Raw genomic sequence first — 23,491 nt, forward strand, 5'->3', positions numbered from 1 at the left:
TGTTCATTTTGATTTGACTTATGATTCAACTTCTATGGAGAAATAGGCATTGTGGTCATTAAATATTTGCTTGGCTTTGATTGACAAGACCTCCAATATTGCACATTATGCCAATATATTCCGTATTACTGCATTTTTCTACTTCTTGTGGTTGTTATCATACAGGCAGGTTTTATTATTTCTGATGTAAAAATGTGATCAAGCAGAAGAATTTGATTTAGACACACGAATAGTATTCGTATAAGGATTAACAAACCTTAATTTTTAACAAATAAATGGAACAAATCAAATTAAATGAATACAACTGAATAAATACAAGAGCAAATGACATATAAATGGATATACCCAACTATAATTCAAACTAAACTGATTATGTTATGATGTCTTGTCAGGAAATAGAGAAGTTCTCAGAGAGGTATGGAGAGAGCCAGAGCTGGATGCAGAGAGTGTCCTGAAGATATTTTGACCACCAACTTCTAGGGTCAGAACTGAAAACATCTTTAACAGAAAAAGAGCATTTATTTAAGCCAGACTGTTGAAACGGTTGTTTGGAATTTGTGGAACTTGTGATGTCATAAAGACTGAATTTATCTGTATATGACAGCCTCCAGCAAGACATCAGCACCTATTTTTCATCACTGCACCTTTGGCCTCGCCCACTGGTGCTCAGACAGTCACACTCACACAGGTGAAAAGGAGAGAAGGGATACTTACATGGGACACCTTCATGTGCCTATCTGGATTTAAATGTTTTTCTACATAAACCTGCACTAGATGAACGGCTTTGGCCATTATCATTAATCTTGCGCCACTTTTAAAAGATGCAATGTCAAGTTATGACTCTAAAAGGAGACCCCCACACATAGGTGTATTATGGACCTAGACAATGGGGCCAGTGGCTTTATTCTTTAAGAATAAATGTTTATATATGCTAAAATATGTTGGCCCCACAGCTTATTCAAGGCCCCCTCAACAGCCCTCTTAAGGGACACATTTGCCCTCCGGTTTCTAATAAAACATTTTGAGCCACTCCTTAACACCTATAACAACGCGCATATCATAGTAGATAGATGACTTTCTAAAGCCTCTACATCATCATCACAATGTGTATGAGATGTCTACTGTCTCCTGGTGAAAGTTTCCATGCTCTTCCAGTAGTAGAAGACCTTGTAATATCATTTCCAAAATAGCTACCATCATATTTTGATGTAAATTTCTGCTGATTCTGATAAAGTAAAATTAACAGTAGTGTTTATATTGCTACTGAGATTTCAGAAATCTAAATTACCATTTACTCACCCTCATGCCATAACATATGTGTAAGACTTTCTTCAGCAGAACACAAATGAAGATTTTTAGAAGAATATCTTAGCTCTTTTGGTCCATACAATTCACATGAATGGTGACCAGAAATTTGAAGCTCCAAAAAGCTCATAAAGGCATCATAAATGTAATCCACTATTCCAATGTCTTCTTAAGCAATCCAATAGATTTTGGGTGAGAACTTGCGCTATCTAGCGCTCTGTTGCCACCACACAGCCATTTACTGGGCTGTTATGCAGGAGCAGTTTTATGGGGGCAGTTCCCAGACAAGCAACAAGAATCGCTACAATTAGAGAAGTCATATTTTGATGGGAATGAATACAAGGCTGTAAGGGATAAGTACAGCTCCTTCAGTTGATATGCACTGCACAAAGCTGTTTAAATAGATTACATTTAATTTTTGCCTACTGAATATATTTATTTTTTTAGAAAGATGTTTACCAACATTTGAGCGCTCAGCACCAATTTAAACAATAGTACACTCAATTGAAAATGCAGTCTGTCCCTCATTCATTCATTCCCATCAAAAATGTAATGTGCAGCAACTCTGAAAAAGGTTTTGGTATTGTACCAAAAACACACAAAATAATTTGATATACCATTACAATTAGTCAGAGTAGGATTAGAGTAAGATGTTAATAAAATACCTAATCTACTATATTTTAGAAGTTTGATTTATAAGTGCTCACCGCAGATGAGATGCAGGGTATAGCAGAGCTTATACGAAGCTCAATATACAGCTAAGTGTATCATTTTTGCACCATCAAAAGGAATTGCAAAAATACACTTGTTTGCACAACAGCTTCCTGAATATGCCACATGTCCCATTGAGATTTACTATGAGGTCTTTTTTTGCAAAACGTTTGCCATTGTTCATTTTATCATTTGCACTGCTCAATGCAATGATGAGATCAGACCACATTTTAGTTTATCACTTTATTGTATGACTTAAGACATAATAAAATTCATAGAAGAATTCATATTGTGTACAATCATTTTGGAAATTAATAGCGATGCACTGATACGATACTGGTCTGATACCACGCTCATGTACTGGTAATCATACTCATAAAAATGCTCCGATACCAAAAACCGATACCATCTGATGTACGAATGTTATTGCATAAACATTCGCACATCTTAAAATCACATCACTTCCTAATGAGATTATTTCACAGCAAAAGCTGCAATTTAATGAGTTAAATAGATAGTTTGCATGTGCAGCGTTTTAAACGTGAGTGCTTGTGAATGTGTGGAGCCGGTGTTGTGCAGGCATAGAGACACAAACTTCTCATACCTTTAGAAATCTTTGGCTCAAACACGGAAAACGCTATTACGAGCATCGCATGCTCTGTTTGCAGCAGATGACTGCAGGCAAAGCGCTAATTCACTTTTTAGCACGAGTCATATACAGACTACCAGTTTATTTATTTTATTTTTCTATTTTATACTTTTCTCCCAATTTGGAATGCCCAATTCCCACTACTTAGTAGGTCCTTGTGGTGGCGTGGTTACTCACCTCAATCCAAGTGGTGGAGGACAAGTTGCCTCCGCTTCCGAGACCTTCAATCCACGCATCTTATCACGTGACTCGTTGTGCATGACACCGCGGAGACTCACAGCATGTGGAGGCTCATGCAACTCTCCACGATCCACGCACAGCTTACCACACGCCCAGTTGAGAGCGAGAACCCCTAATTGCGACCACAAGGAGGTTACCCCATGTGACTCTACCCTCCCTAGCAACCGGGCAAATTTGGTTGCTTAGGAGACCTGGCTGGAGTCACTCAGCACACCCTGGATTCGAACTCATGACTCCAGGGGTGGTAGTCAGCGTCAATACTCATTGAGCTACCCAGGCCCCAGACTACATATATATTTATTTAAATAGTAGCCTTTAGTGGTTTAATATTACTGTGATTCAGGTAGCGACCGGCTTTTCCGGATTGGGAATCTGCAGTCATTATGTCAGAGCTTCTTGGTCTAACAACACAGAAACACATGAAAATAAAAGCTCAATTGAAAACAGAAATAGTTAACTACGGTGTGTAATATTCTCTGTTATACTACTACTACCAATAATAAATCATTAGTAAATGTGTTATATTTAAGCAATATCTCACATCAATACTCTTATGCAGCACTTTATTTGACATAAAGAAAATGTTGTATTTATGATTGTGCAGTGAGGTTCTGTATAAAATCACTTAATTTGATGAAAATAATAAAATGTAATGTTGAAAATGAATTGTAATACTTGGATTTGATTAACATTTGAATTTATAAAACAAAATGTAATGATAAACTTGAAATAAACTGCTGATATCGGCAAGTACAAAATAAAAGTATCGGTACTCGAACACTTTCTCAAAAAAAAAAAAAAAATGGTATCAGGACATCCCTAGAAATGAATAACCGAATACATTTTACTCCATGTGTACAAATGCGCATCCCATCAAACTTTGTCTGAGTGCAGTTTTTTATGCATTAACAGCGAGTATTTATAACTAAATGTTTTTCCACACTCTGAACACAAGAACGGTTTCTCTCCAGTGTGAATCCGTGTGTGCTTCTGCAGTGTATCAAAGCGTGCAAAGCTGTGTCCACACAAGGAGCAATAAAACTGTTTCTCTCCAGAGTGACAATCATTTTGGTGCTGTCTAAGAGTGCGCATTCTGTAATATGTCTTCTCACAAAACGGGCAGGATAGTGGTCTCTCTCCAGTGTGTTTCCATATGTGACTTTGGAGTGAGGCAGTGGTATTAAATTTCATCCCACACTTATCACAAACGAAGCGCTTTTCTCTCTGTCGTTTTTCACCCATGTGGATTTTGACGTGCGATTTCAGCCAGTCTGACCGTTGGAACGCCCTCCCACACAGTTCACAGCTGTACGGAGACTCTCCGGTGTGTATTAGCATGTGGCGCACCATGTTTGATCTGCGGCAGAACTCCACGCCACATAGTTTACAGCTGAATTTTTTACCACGAGTTTTACGTCTGTTTGAGGGGGGAGAGGCAGATGGTTCTGTGTTTGTGTCCGTATCTGAAGGACTTTCATCAGACACCTGAGTACATTTCTTTGTATAATTCAGTCTACGGCAAAAGTACCCAACTGATTCCTCCATGTGGCTCAGCACCAGAATCTCTTCTCCATCCTTGGTGGGACCTGGGGCCTTTGTGGTCACCTCTGACCCCTCTGTCTCCTCAAGCGACAGTTCTGATGAATGGTCCTGTTCACAATCAGGCTTGTCCTTTTTAATCACGGTCTTCATATCGATGCCGTCAGGATGCTACTGCACATCAAAAGCTAGGGAAACAGTTATAAAACAGAAATTAAATCTAAAAAGTTTTAAGCCACGAGAGTCTGTGTTGCAGTGATTTTACCACAGCTGAGGGGTGTTCATAGACAGAACGTGAAATGTCTGAAACATATACACTATACTCAAATATTTTAAAATGCATTTTACTTGAATCATTATTATGCATACAGATATTAATTAAGAGACTGTATCAATTCATTTGTCACACCACAAGATCGTTTAAATGGCATGTGTGTGTGTGTGTATAATATATATATATATATATATATATATATATATATATATATATATATATATATATATATACATATATATATAATGTGATTTAAAATGGTTTTTAAACTTTACAGAACATATTTAAATTTCCTAACGACTTGATGTTGTAACATACACCAAAAAAGGAAGAGTCTATTTGCCAATTGTAAAACTAATTTAAAGTTGGGGGGAAAGATACAAATCCGACCAGAAACTTAATGAACAACTTGTTAAAGCACTTACCTGCAAGTTAGCAATATTTACTCGTGTTAGAAAAAGAATAAATTATTCTCTTTGGTCCATGTTCTGTAGAAACAGCGTTTGCTCTTCTTCTTCTACTTTGAGATATTTGCGCGCCTCTTGGCAAACACCCCCACCTACTGTTTGTCTGTGCAAACGACATGTGTGATCTGTGCCTGGCTCCAAAGCCTAGTCAACACCATTTGTGTGCAGTTATCTGTTAAAACAATGTAACATGTGTCAACCAAAAACGTCATAGTTACTCTTTGGTTTACTCCATCTTTTAAATCTGTCATCAGCGGCGGAAAACATATTGGGGGGCAGGGGCTCAAGTTGGAAAAAAGTCAAGTTTTCCTTTCAGGAAAACTTCTTTTAGGCAGCTAAATACCTTTTTGCTGCCATTGGTCCACATCATCAGTAGGTGTGACCTGGAGCGCCACCTACTTTGAGGCAGACAGCTAACTCCCATTCAGTCATTTAAGATCTGTCAAAATGAACACGCTTGCATGTAGGGATATCAGCGAGCTGCTGCAAATTTACCAACATCTGTACGATCATTTGCATAGAGACATTTTCCAAGAACATGTCAAGAATTTCTACAAAACAAATAAAACCTTCTCAAATACTCTTAAGTGCCCATTCACTCATGTGCCTTCTGCAGCGCAGGCCATTCACACATCTGCCCAAAGACATGCATATGATCATTCTTTTTGTCTGTACATGTTTTTATAAATCAGTATTTGCACTAGTATCAGTGTTGCCATAAATTACAATACCAGAGTGTAATTGGTGCATATTATAGCCGCATTTATCATGTTAGTGCTATGAATGCAAAAGGTAAACATTACAAATTACACATTATCCACTGCAAACATTTTCATGTTCATCGAGTGGTTAAAAACAGCTAATTTTCTATTCTACTCACAGACATAGGCATGAAGTCATTGATAACACATTAACAACACATTTTAAAGTCATATTAGTTGATGTTTTACAGGTAGTCTGGAGCATCCTCATATTCAAATGCAACTTTCCCACAGTGGTGTAGCTGAATATTCACAAACATTATGTCTTTGCTTAGCTATTTCAAACTTCTTTATGGCTCTGAGCAAAGAACAAAGCACTTTCACTGTGAGTGTGCCAGGGCCTTAAAGGGATAGTTCACCCAAAAATTACATTTCTCTCATTATTCACTTACCTTGATGCTATACCAGATGTGTATGACCGTCTTCATCAGAGCACAAATTAAGATTTTCAGAAAAATGTTGAAGCTCTGGAGGTCCTTATAATGCAGGTTAACAGTTGCCATCAGGCTGCTGGCTATTTGACAGTCCAAAAAGCATATTTAGGCAGCATAAAAGTAATCCACATGACTCCAGTCGATCACATGTCCTTTGAACCAAATTGATAGGTTGTGTAAGAAACAAATCGATAATTCAAATGTTTTTAGCTTTAAACCATAACTTCCGGCCAGCACTGGGATGTTGTTTGAAATGACCTAACGCTTAAGTCCTAGCACATACAGGACTTATTACATAAAGGAGATAGCGCTTACGTCACAATGCGTCGACTGCTGGCAGGAAGGGATTTTTTAAAGTGAATAAAGTTTTAATTATTGATTTGTTTCTTACAGCAACCTATCAGTTTTCTTCATAAGACATTAATTGATCGACCAGATTTGTGTGGATTACTTTTATGCTGCCTAAATATGCCTTTTGGACCAAATAGCCAGCAAGCTGATAGCACCCGTTTACTTACATTTACATTTATGCATTTGGCAGACGCTTTTATCCCAAGTGACTTACAGCGCCCTTCTTACAGGGACAATCCCCCCCCCCGGAGTACCTGGGGTTAAGTGTCTTACTAAAGGACACAATGGTGATGGCTGTGGGGATCGAACCAGTGACCTTCTGATTACCAGTTATGTGCTTTATCCCACTACACCACCACCACTCCATTTCAGGCTAAATAACTGTAGGGGGTGACATCTGGGTCCTCAATATGGATATTGGAGAATAAAAACACAGAGTCAGGTTTTGCAATAATCAAATGAGAGTTTACTGACTGTAGGTTCAACAGGCATCACAAGTCGATGAGACACCACGGTTAGAAAAACAGGAAGTTGAAGAAATTTTGCAAACTTTCCAAAGCAATAGTAGTCATATGCAAATGATATTAAGGTTGTCGTCGTACCACAATTTCTTGCATTCTGGTAGGTCAATTACTTCAAACATTTTAACATATAACAAATATGGACTGTTTCCATCTTCATTCAAACTGTAATTGTTAGCCACAACATGAATCAAGTTCCCATCCTTGGTTGAAACAGTTATCAGAGGTTAGCAATCAGTTATGGCAACTCCTTATTTCTTTACATCAAAGGGGTACCAAGGAGAGCAATTACAATCCTTGGAAGTCATTTTCGACTATGGCAGAGTCACATCTGAGAGGGCACAAAAACTGTAAATAATTCAGAGACCTGAGTTGTTTATACATGCAATGTGTCGGTGCTATCTTCTTCTCAGGAACAGAGGCAATTTCCCCAACTTTGATGGAATGCCGGGTCTCATCATCCTAGGACAGAGCACAGAGAGGAACAAAAAGGCACAAGAGAGCACAACATTGCTGCATCTAGTTGCCTAATATTACAGTAAAGTCAGAAAGTACATTTATGTTTAAATTAATTGATGACATGAGGTAGATCATAATGAGGTAGATGTGTTGTCCAGTCATGGTTACTTTTATGAACCATAAAAACAAAGATAATAACAAAAAAATTTAACTACCACTCTCTCTCTCTCTCTCTCTCTCTTACATTACTGTGATTAATCAATCCTCAATGTAATCAAATAGGGTACACGATTCATTATGTACTAAAAATATAAATGCAATAAATACAATACAACATAAAATGCACAATAAGTAATCACTGTTACTGCACTCCTGGCATGGGCCAGGCCCTCAGTCACCCCTCAGATTAAATACATATTACTTGTACCTTTTAGGAAAAGTGAACAGATCACTGATTATATAAAATAAAATAAGTGAGAATTATGAAATATAAGATATACAGTGGATACAAAAAGTCTACACACCCTTGTTAAAATGCCAGGTTTTTGTGATGTAAAAGAATGAGACAAAGATAAATCATGTCAGAACTTTTTCCACTTTTAATGTGACCGATAATGTGAACAATTCAATTGAAAAACAAACTGAAATCTTCATGGAGGAAAATGAAAAAGCTTACAATAACCAGGTTGCATAAGTGTGCACACCCTCTTATAACTGGGGATGTGGCTGTGTCCAGAATTAACCAATCACATTCAAACTCATGTTAAATACAAGTCATTACACTGCCATCATTTAAAGTGACTCTGATTAATCACAAATAAAGTTCAGCTGTTCTAGTAGGATTTTCCTGACATTTTCTTTATTGCATCTCAGAGCAAAAGCCATGGTCCGCAGAGAGCTTCCAAAGCATAGAGGGACTCATTGTTGATAGATATCAGTCAGGAGAAGGGTACAAAAGAATTGCCAAAGCATTAGAAATACCATAGAACACAGTGAAGACAGTCATCGTCAAGTGGAGAAAATATGGCACAACAGAGACATTTCCAAGAACTGGACAGCAACATTAAAGGAACTGCAGGAATTTCTGGCAAGTACTGGCTGTGTGCTACATGTGACAGCAATCTTCCATATTCTTCATATGAATGGGCTATGGGGGTAGGGTGGCAAGATGGAAGCCTTTTCTTACAAAGAAAATCATCCAAGTCTGGCTGAAGATTGCAAAAACAAACATGAAGTCTCATAAAAATGTTTTATGGTCTGACGAAACCAAGGTTGAACTTTTTGGCCATAATTCCAAAAGGTATGTTTGGCACAAAAACAACACTGCACATAACCCAAAGAACACCATACCCACAGTGAAGCATGGTGGTGGCAGCATCATGCTTTGGGGCTGTTTTTCTTCAGCTGGAACCGGGGCCTTAGTCAGGGTGGAGGGAATTATGAACAGTTCCAAATACAAGGCAATTCTGGCACAAAACCTTCAGGCATCCGTTAGAAAGCTGAAGATGAAGTTCACCTTTCAGCACGACAATGACCCAAAGCATCCAAATCCACAAAAGCATGGCTTCACCAGAAGAAGATTAATGTTTTGGAATGGCCCAGTCAGAGCCCAGACCTGAATCCAATTGAACATCTGTGGGGTGATCTGAAGAGGGCTGTGCACAGGAGATGTCCTCACAATCTGACAGATTTGGAGCGCTTTTGCAAATGAGAGTGGGCAAATATAGCCACGTCAAGATGTGCCATGCTAATAGACTCCGATCCAAAAAGACTGAGTGCTGTAATAAAATCAAAAGGTGCTTCAACAAAGTATTAGTTTAAGGGTGTGCACACTTATGCAACCAGGTTATTGTGAGTTGTTTTTTTTTCTTTTCTTCAAAGATTTCAGTTTGTTTTTCAATTGTAATTGTTCACGTTATAGGTCACATTAAAGGTGGAAAAAGTTCTGACATGATTTATCTTTGTCTCGTTCTTTTACATCACAAGAACCTGGCATTTTAACAGGGGTGTGTAGACTTTTTATATCCACTGTAACTTTCAAGTGCAAAGAGGGATTAGATTTTTTCCCCTTCGTAACATTGTAACTTTTTTTTTAATTCAGTAACAAGATGTTGTTCTTCATTTGAAATTTCTTTCATAATATTTCCTTCATAATTACTCATTTTCCTTAGTATTCATTTTTATTTGTTACTAATTGTTTCTTGCTCTTGATATAGGCTACTTTGCTATCCTATGTTGTGTGCTGTATTGTCCGTATAAGTTAGAGATAATGATTGGTCTCTTGTCATCACAAGAAAATGTTGAGAAGCAGTAATTTCCATTGTTATTGCTTGGTATACAGTAATAACACTTGTTGAATTTATGCTGGTCAGACAAAGTCAGACTGAGCATTTAGAAAGACACAACTAAAATTGTTCAATAAAATAAAATGCTATGATACAATCAGCCCAAATTTTTCAGCCCATTGTATCACTTAGGACTTAATAACCAAGAAAACATGAAGTATGCATATTGTGTACAATCGTTTATAGAAATGAATAACCCGACAGTAAATATTACTCAAGTTTGCAGAAATGTGTATGACATTAACCTTTTCCTGAGTGCACTTTATTATGCATTAACAGAGAGTATTTATGACGATAACTTTTTCCACACTCTGAACAGGAGAACGGTTTCTCTCCAGTGTGAATCCGTGTGTGTTTCTGCAGTGATTCAAGGCGTGCAAAGCTGTGTCCACACAAGGAGCAATAAAACCGTTTCTCTCCAGAGTGACAATCATTTTGGTGGCGTTTGAGATTGACCAGACTGTAGTACGTCTTCTCACAGAGCGAGCAGGAAAATGGTCTCTCTCCATTGTGTTTCCATATGTGACTTTGGAGTTTGGCGGAGGAAATAAATTTCATCCCACACTTATCACAAACGAAGCGCTTCACAATGTGTCGTTTTTCACCCATGTGGATTTTGAAGTGTAATTTAAGCCAGTCTGAACGTCTGAATGACACCCCACACAGTTCACAGCAGTATGGAGTCTCTCCAGTGTGTATTCGCATGTGAGATACCAGGTTTTCTTTGTGACGGTACTCCATGCCACATAGTTTACAGCTGAATTTTTTACCACAAGTTTTACGTCTGTTTGAGGGGGGAGAGGCAGATGGTTCTGTGTTTGTGTCCGTATCTGAAGGACTTTCATCAGACACCTGAGTACATTTCTTTGTATAATTCAGTCTACGGCAAAAGTACCCAACTGATTCCTCCATGTGGCTCAGCACCAGAATCTCTTCCCCATCCTTGGTGGGACCTGGGGCCTTTGTGGTCACCTCTGACCCCTCTGTCTCCTCAAGCGACAGTTCTGATGAATGGTCCTGTTCACAATCAGGCTTGTCCTTTTTAATCACGGTTTTCATATCGATGCCGTCAGGATGCTACTGCACATCAAAAGCTAGGGAAACAGTTATAAAACAGAAATTAAATCTAAAAAGTTTTAAGCCACGAGAGTCTGTGTTGCAGTGATTTTACCACAGCTGAGGGGTGTTCATAGACAGAACGTAAAATGTCTGAAACATATACACTATACTCAAATATTTTTAAATGCATTTTACTTGAATTATTATTATGCATACAGATATTAATTAAGAGACTGTATCAATTCATTTGTCACACCACAAGATCGTTTAAATGGCATGTGTGTGTGTATATATATATATATATATACACTCACATAAAGGATTATTAGGAACACCATACTAATACTGTGTTTGACCCCCCTTTCGCCTTCAGAACTGCCTTAATTCTACGTGGCATTGATTCAACAAGGTGCTGAAAGCATTCTTTAGAAATGTTGGCCCATATTGATAGGATAGCATCTTGCAGTTGATGGAGATTTGTGGGATGCACATCCAGGGCACGAAGCTCCCGTTCCACCACATCCCAAAGATGCTCTATTGGGTTGAGATCTGGTGACTGTGGGGGCCATTTTAGTACAGTGAACTCATTGTCATGTTCAAGAAACCAATCTGAAATGATTCGAGCTTTGTGACATGGTGCATTATCCTGCTGGAAGTAGCCATCAGAGGATGGGTACATGGTGGCCATAAAGGGATGGACATGGTCAGAAACAATGCTCAGGTAGGCCGTGGCATTTAAACGGGGCCTAAAGTGTGCCAAGAAAACATCCCCCACACCATTACACCACCACCACCAGCCTGCACAGTGGTAACAAGGCATGATGGATCCATGTTCTCATTCTGTTTACGCCAAATTCTGACTCTACCATCTGAATGTCTCAACAGAAATCGAGACTCATCAGACCAGGCAACATTTTTCCAGTCTTCAACTGTCCAATTTTGGTGAGCTCTTGCAAATTGTAACCTCTTTTTCCTATTTGTAGTGGAGATGAGTGGTACCCGGTGGGGTCTTCTGCTGTTGTAGCCCATCCGCCTCAAGGTTGTGCATGTTGTGGCTTCACAAATGCTTTGCTGCATACCTCGGTTGTAACAAGTGGTTATTTCAGGCAAAGTTGCTCTTCTATCAGCTTGAATCAGTCGGCCCATTCTCCTCTGACCTCTAGCATCAACAAGGCATTTTCACCCACAGGACTGCCGCGATACTGGATGTTTTTCCCTTTTCACACCATTCTTTGTAAACCCTAGAAATGGTTGTGCGTGAAAATCCCAGTAACTGAGCAGATTGTGAAATACTCAGACCGCCCGCCTGGCACCAACAACCATGCCATGCTCAAAATTGCTTAAATCACCTTTCTTTCCCATTCTGACATTCAGTTTGGAGTTCAGGAGATTGTCTTGACCAGGACCACACCCCTAAATGCATTGAAGCAACTGCCATGTGATTGGTTGATTAGATAATTGCATTAATGAGAAATTGAACAGGTGTTCCTAATAATCCTTTAGGTGAGTGTATATATATTATATAAAATGTGATTTAAAATGGTTTTTAAAATTTACAGAAAAAAATGTGTCTTGATGTTGTAACATGCAACAAAAAAAGGAAGTGTCCATGTTATTTCCCAATTGTAAAACTAACTTAAAGTTGGGGGGAAAGATACAAATCCGACCAGAATAGACCCCGAAGCCGCCGCCAGGCGCCATTTAGAATTTCAGCCGCCGCCAGCCAATAATTTCGTAAGCCAAATTGAGCCGCCATCTGATAAAGTGTGGCTGAGCAGGCTAGAATTATTTGCATCAAATAATAATTCTATCACATAGAGACATACACACACGAAATATATAAACAATACACGAGATCTATTTTCCCACTGGATTCATAACAGCACAGTCTTGTGCTCGTTGCTACGATACACAGACTCACAGTGAATTGATCGACCAATTAAAATTGCTCGCTTTTCCGTACAGAAGAAGCTGATGCATTTTTTTCTCGCGACTGAGGTGAAATGGCGGAAAGAAGCAAGCAAGGTAATTTTGATCTCACTTCTCACATACTTTCCTAATTCCTACTTACTTTTTTTTTTTTAACTTAGGCCTACCCAGACTTTTGTTAAATCTTCAGGGCACGGTTGCACAAACACCTGAATCAAAGATTGATGTTATGAACCAAATATTCTGGAACGGAGAGATTTATAGCACTGAACGTGATATTACTGCAGTAACAAACCACCGTTTCCACATTGCTAATTCACGACGCATGCTTCAGTGTACATTGAAGTGAAATGTGCAAAACTTTGTCCAAAATAATACTGATAACAGTGTGTGTTTATATTAAGGCGAGACACGGCAGGCAAAAACATCTGGTTTTTTACTGGTCAATTTTGAGATTTTTGGATATTTGTCTTCAATAGCATGTCTTCTTTCAGACTTGTGGTGAAAAAAAGTCCGAAATACACATTTAGGTCTTTATTTTACTACACTTCGTCTGTTTGCGTCTGTAGATTTCTCATAAATTCAACAAAAGTTTGCGATCTTAATCAACATACTTCTCCGCGATCTCTCTGCCGTCACTCACCCTCTCATCACATGCACCGTTAGGAAGCTCTCTCTCTTCTGTACAATCCTGTTGGATCCAAACATGGTCATTTCCTTTTTATCAGCAACCAATCGTGAAAGTAAAAAGACTGAATGCGCGATCTCATTGGCTGATGATAAATCTTTAAAGCCCGTTTCTCAAAATGACCTTCCTCTCATACTCCAAGTCCGAAATCTCCACTTCAGTAGTACCTTGTTATATTATGAAGACATTTACAGAGGGATTTGTAAATATATTATTCCTAGCCTGATATCTAACATTTTATTCCAAAAAAACATGGCGAAAATCATTATATTCTGATTTACAGGATAACAAAAGTAGATATCCATAAATCCCTCTGTAATTTTTTTCTCAACTAATATGTGAACACAATGAAAAAAATATTTTTAACCTGGCTTTATCCAATACTCAGATTTCGTTTTTTTAAAATATATGCAAATTAGCACATATTTAATTAGATATTGCCTAATTTGCATATTTAAACATTAAATTAAAGAAAACTTGTAATACATTTTTTTTCTCATCTTAATGTAAGTAATCAACTGGGAAAGTTTCATGGTGATATCTGCTAGTTAAAATGTTTACCCTATTCACCCGTAGTGTCTCGCCTTAACTATAAAGTTGAACAGCGAATTACTGTACATGTCATAAATATATGCATAACGTTACTCCGTGAAGTTTGACAAGTGTGCATTCTTACACAGCATCAGGGACATTATTCACTAACGTTACAGTGGCTATTGAATGCGCCAACACTATAGCAAATATGTATATACGTTGTGAAAGTAAAATCTGGTGTTTTCTTTATTACATTGTATTGCATTTTGTAGAAATATAGTGTAAGCCATGCATTGCTTGGAAATATTGAGATCTAGTAAATCAGTATATAACATAGACATCTGTAGACATGAAGTGGCAGCTTCAGCCATTTGCAGCTATGAAAATTTTGGCGGCTGCAGCAGCCATTTAGGTTTTGGCTGAGCCGGCTCAAAACAAATGGCTTCGGGCTCTAGACCAGAAACTTAATGAACAACTTGTTAAAGCACTTACCTGCAAGTTAGCAATATTTACTCGTGTTAGAAAAAGAATAAATTATTCTCTTTGGTCCATGTTCTGTACAAACAGCGTTTGCTCTTCTTCTTCTACTTTGAGATATTTGCGCGCCTTTTGGCAAACACCCCCACCTACTGTTTGTCTGTGCAAACGACATGTAAGATCTGTGCCTGGCTCCAAAGCCTAGTCAACATCATTTGTGTGCAGTTATCTGTTAAAACAATGTAACATGTGTCAACCAAAAACGTCATAGTTACTCTTTGGTTTACTCCATCTTTTAAATCTGTCATCAGGGGCGGAAAACCGGGAGTTTTCCCAGTGGGCCGTTGCAGGGACACGCAGAAACATATTTTGGGGGCAGGGGCTCAAGTTGGAAAAAAAGGCACTTCTCATAATTATTTTTATTTTTTTATTTTATTTAAACAAAGCGTTAAATACATTAACACAACTCTGACTTCCTTACCAATTTATTTTAATTCCCTCACACTCACGCAGTTGTTGCATACTCAACAGATTTCTACAAAATAATGAGATTTTGGTCAATTTTGCTTCGATATCTTTTTTTACTCTAATGGAAAGAAAAATTCCCAAATACACATTTATATGAGGTTCTTTTAAGCCTACTACCCTCCGTCTGTTTGCATCTGTTGATTTCTTCTAAATTAACCAAAACAAGCTAATCTGCATATTTAAATATAATATAAAAAAATATAATTAGCACATTTTAATTCGTTAACGCCTATTTGCATATCAATGTGCCGGTTGTGATGACGTTATTAGACACAAAATTTACTGTAATCACCTGTAGTGTCTCCTTTAAGTACAGTTCATTAGCCTGTATGGCCATGATATATTGCCTTAGCTAATCTTTAGCTAACTTATTACATTAGCTAGTAGCTCATGAGGCATGCATGTTGGCAAGACACAAGTTAACTATATTTGGCTTTTGGCTAAGTAGCTGTAGAGGAGGAGAGAGAGGAATAACCTGGTTAGCCACTCCCCAACCTCTGGAAGACGACAGCTCGCTCCTCTCCCAGTGGACGGTATTAGGTCCTCCGGCGCCGGGCAGATGTCACGCTCCTCCCCCTTTTCTCTCTTTTCTTTTTTTTCTGGTGGGGAAACGGCAGCATGCCTCAGATACTCAGCGGCCAACAGTGACATCTCCGTCCCCGGGCAGATGGCCGTGGCTGCTCCTTGGTTGGCTGGTAGTGGCGAGGACTACATGACAGCGCATCCCTCCTTCTTCGTGGGCTTCGGCACCAATGTAACAAGGTTAAAATGGGAAAGGAGGCGGCGGGAACCGGCTGAACAATTATAATATTTATAATTAAATAATACTTAAACAAAAAGACACACAACATAAACACACACATGGCAGCTGCATGTGGCTCTCTTTCTCTCCCAAACTGCAACGTCCCGCTGTACTTATCCCTCTCCTCAGCTGATTAGCCCGTTTGGGTGCCAGGCGTGCGTAGTCACAGCCCGGCCCCACCCTCCTCCTCATCACAATTCATTTCAACCCACAAGCCCGTGAATAATTTTGTAAACACTCTAATGACCCTTTATAGGAAAAAGTTTTCCAACCCCTGCTATAAGGTTTTATAGTTTTTGAGGGTTTGAAGGCAAAAATATGAAGATTGTAATTGGATAAAAGCACGTACTGTACATTAATTATTTTGTTAAAGGTTGTGTATTACTTGAGCTGTACTGTTTAAATCGTCGTTCAAATCGCAGTTTTTGCAGGATTACAGGGCTTACGGCATTACAAGGCAATGAAGTCGTAAAACTGTATATAACTTTACACAGAAAAGGTTAGTAAGTGTAGGGTATCTAGGTTCAGGTTTGGGGAATGTACAATTAATTTTAATGATCGTAATCAATGATTAATCATACGGTTTTAACCAGATAACAATACATACCAAATTGCCCCAAAAAGGGCTTATATAGTCCAAGAGTCTGCTTCAAATATATATAGATAATTAAACACAACGAATTATAATTAATTAGGAATATACATCATATGCAGACAGGCTATATTAATTTTCAGAACACCTTAAGGGAATTGACCCGTATCGCGACCAACCAGTTTGTCCGCCGAACCACTTTGCTCGATACTCTTGATCAATTCTCCAGAAGGTTTATTCTTAGTATAAGCTGACTAATCAAAAGCACGTTAACTTACTTTGATCGCACATTGAAGAGGCTTTGTTTTATGACCAACAAACACAGACAATCAAGCGTATAATTGGGTTTAATACAAGGAAATAGGATATATCACTACACTTAACAAACAAACATTTATCATAGAATAAACATAAAATAAACAAAGTAAACACAGTAAGGGAAAATAAATAATTAGAGGTATAGCAAACTTATTTCAACAGTTAACCCTTTAGAGCCAGCACGGAAATTACACACTGTACCGCATTTGAATTTCAATGAAATAATACTTGCACAATGGACCTTTGTGTCGCTGAGCAAGACGACACAGTATGTCGTGTCCTCGTGGCGTCCTTGAGATGGGCTTTCTGTCGGTGTTTCCAGAGCGTGGATTGCTCGCGGAAAGTTCAAAGCGTCTTAAGAGTAACTGTTGGAGAGTTGAAATGTTCAGGGGAGTCCGAGGGAGGGGAAGAGGACCGGGTGAGGGAGCAGGACGGAAGAGGAGTGTTGAAATGTTCAGCAGAAGAGAGAGAGTCAATGCCGGAGCCTGACTTTTAAGGCAGGGAGGTCACACCTCCTTTGGGAGAAATGACCCAATGAGGCTCCTTTGTTTTGGGCACGAGATGGTTTCTTTGTCCTGCCAAGGCTCTTCATTTGCATAATTTACAACCGGGTCAGGATTTTGGGTTGAATCACTCAAAAGACAGTAAAACATAGCAGAATACCTTTTAATGTAACCTTATATTTATATTCAGCTAGGACAAGTCGTAAGGTTTAATTTGATACCAAGAAACGTGTATTTGGTACACTTAAAAGTGGATATACACCCTTAGGCTTTTTATTTAAGCCCTCAGAGTTTAACTAACACAACTTACAATTTTACTAGTTTGATCTAACATCAGAAATACACAAGCATACGGGGATAAAACATATTTCCTTAAAATTAAGCCCTTTCTGGGTTTTAAATGTTAGGAACTCATTGTGCCGTTCAAAGTCTCACATTCCTTTTCCACATGGTAAGGCACGAGGGTGTCTGGAGTGATTCTCTGTCAATAGTGCATTGTACTCCCTAGACTAGCTGGCGCCATCTCAGTGAGAAGAGGGGGGGGGTTGTTCTACAGTAAGTTCATTGTATTCAGAATCAATGAGTCCGGGATTCGCCTTCAGACTCTACAAAGCAATTTTATCACACTAAAATCATGTTATAACTCATGTTGTTTAAGTCCTGTGGCTATACTTTTGAAAAAGTGAGAATTTTAATGTTTACAGATTGGCCCCCATCAGGGGCGATTCTAGGGTCAGAGCTTTAGGGGTGCTGAGCACCCAATGAGCCCCACTGCCACCACCCACCCTCTTTTCACACAAAAATAAAAAATATGTCTATTGAAAAATAACATTATCATTTTAACATTGGTTCAACTAACAGATTTTTTTTTATTTTTTATACCTTTTCAGAGCACCAGCTTAATTGTGAGAGTTCACACAGACAGCCCCCTGTAACAAACACAAAACCTTCTTCACTCAGCTGGTTTTCCTGTCCGTTAACTCCATGTGCCTCCTTTTATATCAACAGTCATCAGATTGGTTTGATTAGATTCAACTTTATTGTCATTGAACAAAGTAACAGGTACTTGGACAACAAAATGTAATTCATCTTCTGTAAATTATTTACAAAAAATGGTTCTTGAAAGGCTCTTTTTTGTGTGCCAAACTGAGTATGAGGGTATTGAGACAGCTTTAACTGTTTAGGACCATTGTCCTTATCCCCTAAGTCTGAACAGCTCTCTTCTGTCTCTGCTGCTTTGGCTTGGTGGTCTCTATGTTGCACTCCCTCTGTCTCTTCATTTCTTTCACTAGTCAATTCCCTCTCATCCCTTATGGACTCTCCCTGTTGTTTTCCTCCTCCTTTATTATGAAAAAATGTGGTGTAAAATAATGTTACAAAAAGTAAATGTAATATAGGCTACTTAATGCCAATAAGTTAGTATTGGAGTATGAGTAGTTACTGTTTTGCTTGCCACTATTCACTACATGTCAATTTATTGTTGTTGTTTCCTCACCTGGTTCTTCCTGCATGCTCTCCCTTTCTCCTTCTCCATCTCCCTGACTTGGCACTGACAATCATACACAAATATATTGTAGGCAGGAGAGATGAGGTCAGTTTGTCATGTCACAAAAATGTCATGGAGACCATTTACAGATTCTAAGGATATGATCAAAAGGCACACAGTATTATTATTATTATTGGGCTTAGAAACTTTTTTAAAAATCACAAATTCCTTTCACAAGAGAAGCTGTATTCTCCATTGAGGGTTTGAAATAAATAAAAAAAAATAAAAGCAGGGGACCATTGCCTAGATAAGTAATTTGATACAACAACAGATAGCTGGTTTGATGTTACTTTAGCTTAACACTTTTCAGAAGAACAAAAAAAAAAAACAAAAAAAAAAAAACAAGACAGAGGTCATTATGGACTGTCCCTAGTCTCTCACCTGAATCTGTCTTTTTTCTTTTAAAGAGCGTATGTCCATTGCTCACTGGCAGGCCACACACACACACACACGCACAGAGAGAGAGAGAGAGAGAGAGAGAGAGAGAGTAATGCTAGGAGTTCAGGAGTTAAGCCTGGTTCAGGTTAAATCCTGTGTGTGAGGAATGAATAAATATAGCAAAAGAAAAACATTAAACTTTCTTTTATTGTCTAGTTTGATAGTCAGCCACAACTGAAAAATAACAGATATAAATCTAGGAATGAATAACAATTCATTTAAAAAGCCACAGTGAGTGTTTTCACACATACTGGTGGTATACAGGGATATGTTTGTTTTACTCTGGTCCAAACGCCAGGGCTTCATGTTTCCATGACGACTGACCAGAAAAGACGCACGTGATGTCATGTTTACATGACTCCCGATTGTTAAAATGAGTATCAAATTAACGATAAACTTTAGGGGTATAATAGTTATGACCCGGACCAGATATGGAGAAAGAAGACCAGGAGTCGAGAAGTTCAATTAAAGAATCAAAAATTTACTGAAGTATAGTCTGCAGTGGAATTGGTAGCGCCAGCGGCAAAGTCTCACGAGGAGATCGAAAGCCAACTCGTACCTTACACAAAATCTTACATCAATTATACCATTTGCAAGGACGTACATTCCATTATTTTACTCCTGATTGGCTAAAAGACCATAAAGTCACAACATATAGACAGCTATGCGGCCTATCAACATTAATCAGTGCACTTGTCATCCGAGCCCGAGATTTACATCTGAAGTGACCTCGCAGATGGTCGCGGGGCGTCTTCGAGTCGGCCTGGTGTGCATCCCTGGGATCAAAACCTGGGTAGAAGGTCAAACGCACACACAAAACACTGACGAACGACAGTTCTTCTCTGGGCACAAGAGAGCCAGAGCACAACGTTATCAGGCCATTTAAACCAAAACAGAGAGATAAAATAGTCACTCCTCGGGCAGAGGGGTAGAAATAACATACATTTCTTCCCTAAAGAAATAATAAGAGAAAATCACACTTCTGCTATTCAGGTATTATTACATAGGACTTTAAACCATATAATTAGTCATGGAAAGGTAACAATCAAACACAGAATACATCTGGAACCTATGTTTAACGCATTCTCCCTGCCCCCTCCCCTGAGAGGCTGGAGAGCATCACAGATAAGCTTATACCCAAAAGACCTTCAGCCTACGTGCAGGACAGAGAGAAAGACTCTGGAATGTTCCTAAAAGAGACTTGTTAGCATTCAACACACATATGATTCAAAGTATATTTCAGTTATGCATAAGAAAATAGAATTGATTATGTGATCATGCATATAGTTAATTCATCACTTTATTAAAGAAGTTAAGCAACAGAATACAGATAGATATTGATATAAAAGGATATATATATATATGTATTGATATATCTGAAGAGACAAGGGATTTTGACCCTCACCCTTCATTAGTCTGCAAAACGAATAAAATCTTCTCAAATACTTTTAAGTGCCCATTCACTCATGTGCCTTCTGCAGCGAAGGCCATTCACACAACTGCCCAAAGACATGCATATGATCATTCTTTTCTCTGTTTTCTGTCCATTAACATGCTTTTATAAATCAGTATTTGCACTAGTATCAGTGTTGCCATAAATCACAATACCAGAGTGTAATTGGTGCATATTATAGCCACATTTATCATGTTAGCGCCATGAATGCAAAAGGTAAACATTACAAATTACACATTATCCACTGCAAACATTTTCATGTTCATCGAGTGGTTAAAAACAGCTAATTTTCTATTCTACTCATAGACATAGGCATGAAGTCATTGATAACACATTAACAACACATTTTAAAGTCATATTAGTTGATGTTTTACAGGTAGTCTGGAGCATCCTCATATTCAAATGCAACTTTCCCACAGTGGTGTAGCTGAATATTCACAAACATTATGTCTTTGCTTAGCTATTTCAAACTTCTTTATGGCTCTGAGCAAAGAACAAAGCACTTTCACTGTGAGTGTGCCAGGGCCTTAAAGGGATAGTTCACCCAAAAATTTATTTTCTCTCATTATTCACTTACCCTGATGCCATCCCTGATGTCTTTCTTCATCAGAACACAAATTAAGATTTTTAGAAAAATGTTGAAGCTCTGGAGGTCCTTATAATGCAGGTTAACCGTTGCCATCAGGCTGCTGGCTATTTGACAGTCCAAAAAGCATATTTAGGCAGCATAAAAGTAATCCACATGATTCCAGTCGATCACATGTCCTTTGAACCAAATTGATAGGTTGTGTAAGAAACAAATCGATAATTCAAATGTTTTTACCTTTAAACCATAACTTCCGGCCAGCACTGGGACGTTGTTTGAAATGACCTAACGCTTAAGACCTAGCACATACAGGACTTATTACATAAAGGAGATAGCGCTTACGTCACAATGCGTCGACTGCTGGCAGGAAGGGATTTTTTAAAGTGAATAAAGCTTTCATTTTCGGATGAGACGTTAAACCGAGGTCCTGACTCTCTGTGGTCATTAAAAATCCCAGGGCACTTCTCGTAAAGAGTAGGGGTGTAACCCCGGTGTCCTAGCCAAATTCCCCCCCATTGGCCCCTATATATCATGGCCTCCTAATAATCTCCATCCCTGAATTGGCTACATCACTCTACCATCTCCTCTCCGCCAATAGCTAGTGTGTGGTGGGCGTTCTGGCGCACTATGGCTGCCGTCGCATCATCCAAGTGGATGCTGCACACTGGTGGTGGTTGAGGAGATTCCCCCTGTACTACAGCCACTGTTGTACTTTATCAAAGTCAGATTGAAGAGTTCTTTGAACTTGCATCAAATCCCGATCAGAGGTATAGATGACTGTGTCATCAGCATAAAGCTCTAATTCACAATGAAAACAAACTTGTGTTAGGTCATTGATAAAGATTGAAAAAAGTAAGGGGCCTAAAGTTGAGCCTTGAGGAACACCTTTATCAACAATTAAATAATCTGACTGGAATCCTTGGTAAACAACACACTGACGTCTATTATGCAAATAGGAGTTGAACCAGAGCAGAGCATGTTTATTCAAACCAATAGAATAAAGCTTATCCAGTAAAAGGTAATGGTCAACCATATCAAAGGCCTTTGGGAGATCAATGAAAGCAGCTCCAATGAAATGATCATTATCAAAACCCGAAAAAACATCATTAGTACATTTTAAGAGAGCAGTTGGAGTAGAAAAAACGGATCTAAAGCCAGACTGATGTGGAGATAAAATATAATAATTATTAATTACTCAGTTAGTTGATTAAAAATTATTTTCTCAAATAGTTTAGCAACTGCACAAATTATAGAAATCGGACGATAATTATTCACATCAGATTGGTCTCCACCTTTGAAAAGAGGTTTCACTCTTGCAGCTTTCCAAATTTGTGGCACAGTACAGGTAGTTAATGATAGGTTAAAAAGATCTGCAAGAGGAAACATCAATATGTGAGCTGCAATTTTGATAAACTTAGCTTCCAGATCATCTGGTCCTGCACTACACTTTATTTTAAGGTCCTGTATTACATTAAAGACATCAGTAGGCATGATCTTTTTAAATGAAAAAGAGCCAGCAGGCATGGAAGAATACAAAGACCATGCCAAATCATCAGAGCAAACAGAATTTGAATTAAATAAAGATGAAAAATGTTGATTAAAAGCCTGAGCTATATGCAAAGGATCAGATAAAATGTCATTATCCTTGCATATTTGTTTCACAGCAGTTTTTTTATTTTTGTTAAGAATGTTATTTAAGTGATTCCAGAAGTGCCTAGGGTTATTAAAATCACGAGAGAAACAGTCTCTATAGTAATTAGATTTGGCATTCCTAGTTTCAGTTTCAGTTTTACATTTATTTCTTAACTGCCTGTATATTGTCCCATCCGATTCATCTTTTGAGAAACGATATTTAACCCAAGCTTTATCCCTTTGTTTGAATAGTTGAAGTAAATTAGAATTTATCCATGGTAAATGCCTACCTTTGACTTTACTCGTTCTAACAGGAGCATGTTTATCAATTACGGTTTTTACTTCAGTAT

At 38.3% G+C, this 23,491-nt stretch overlaps 2 protein-coding genes across 4 annotated transcripts; both read right to left on the reverse strand.

The window, feature by feature from the left end:
• Positions 1 to 2,313: 2,313 nt before the first annotated feature.
• Positions 2,314 to 14,824, reverse strand: LOC127618143 (gastrula zinc finger protein XlCGF7.1-like). 2 transcript variants are annotated; one of them, XM_052090428.1, is made up of 2 exons: positions 14,759 to 14,824; positions 2,314 to 4,632 (listed from the first exon to the last, which is right to left on the reverse strand). In XM_052090428.1, exon 2 carries the CDS (start codon positions 4,595 to 4,597, stop codon positions 3,779 to 3,781), a length of 819 nt encoding a protein of 272 aa, XP_051946388.1. In that variant the 5' UTR covers positions 4,598 to 4,632; positions 14,759 to 14,824; the 3' UTR covers positions 2,314 to 3,778. The 2 variants fall into 2 exon arrangements, with proteins under 2 accessions (XP_051946388.1, XP_051946387.1); XM_052090427.1 differs by lacking the exon at positions 14,759 to 14,824 and adding an exon at positions 5,144 to 5,246.
• On the reverse strand, positions 9,629 to 17,712 carry LOC127618144 (gastrula zinc finger protein XlCGF49.1-like). 2 transcript variants are annotated; one of them, XM_052090430.1, is made up of 3 exons: positions 17,225 to 17,712; positions 15,747 to 16,065; positions 9,629 to 11,150 (listed from the first exon to the last, which is right to left on the reverse strand). In XM_052090430.1, exon 3 carries the CDS (start codon positions 11,113 to 11,115, stop codon positions 10,297 to 10,299), a length of 819 nt encoding a protein of 272 aa, XP_051946390.1. In that variant the 5' UTR covers positions 11,116 to 11,150; positions 15,747 to 16,065; positions 17,225 to 17,712; the 3' UTR covers positions 9,629 to 10,296. The 2 variants fall into 2 exon arrangements, with proteins under 2 accessions (XP_051946390.1, XP_051946389.1); XM_052090429.1 differs by lacking the exon at positions 15,747 to 16,065.
• Between the last annotated feature and the right edge of the window lie 5,779 nt (positions 17,713 to 23,491).

The sequence above is a fragment of the Xyrauchen texanus genome, chromosome 24 (genome assembly GCF_025860055.1).
Source record: "Xyrauchen texanus isolate HMW12.3.18 chromosome 24, RBS_HiC_50CHRs, whole genome shotgun sequence".
NCBI lineage: Eukaryota > Metazoa > Chordata > Actinopteri > Cypriniformes > Catostomidae > Xyrauchen > Xyrauchen texanus.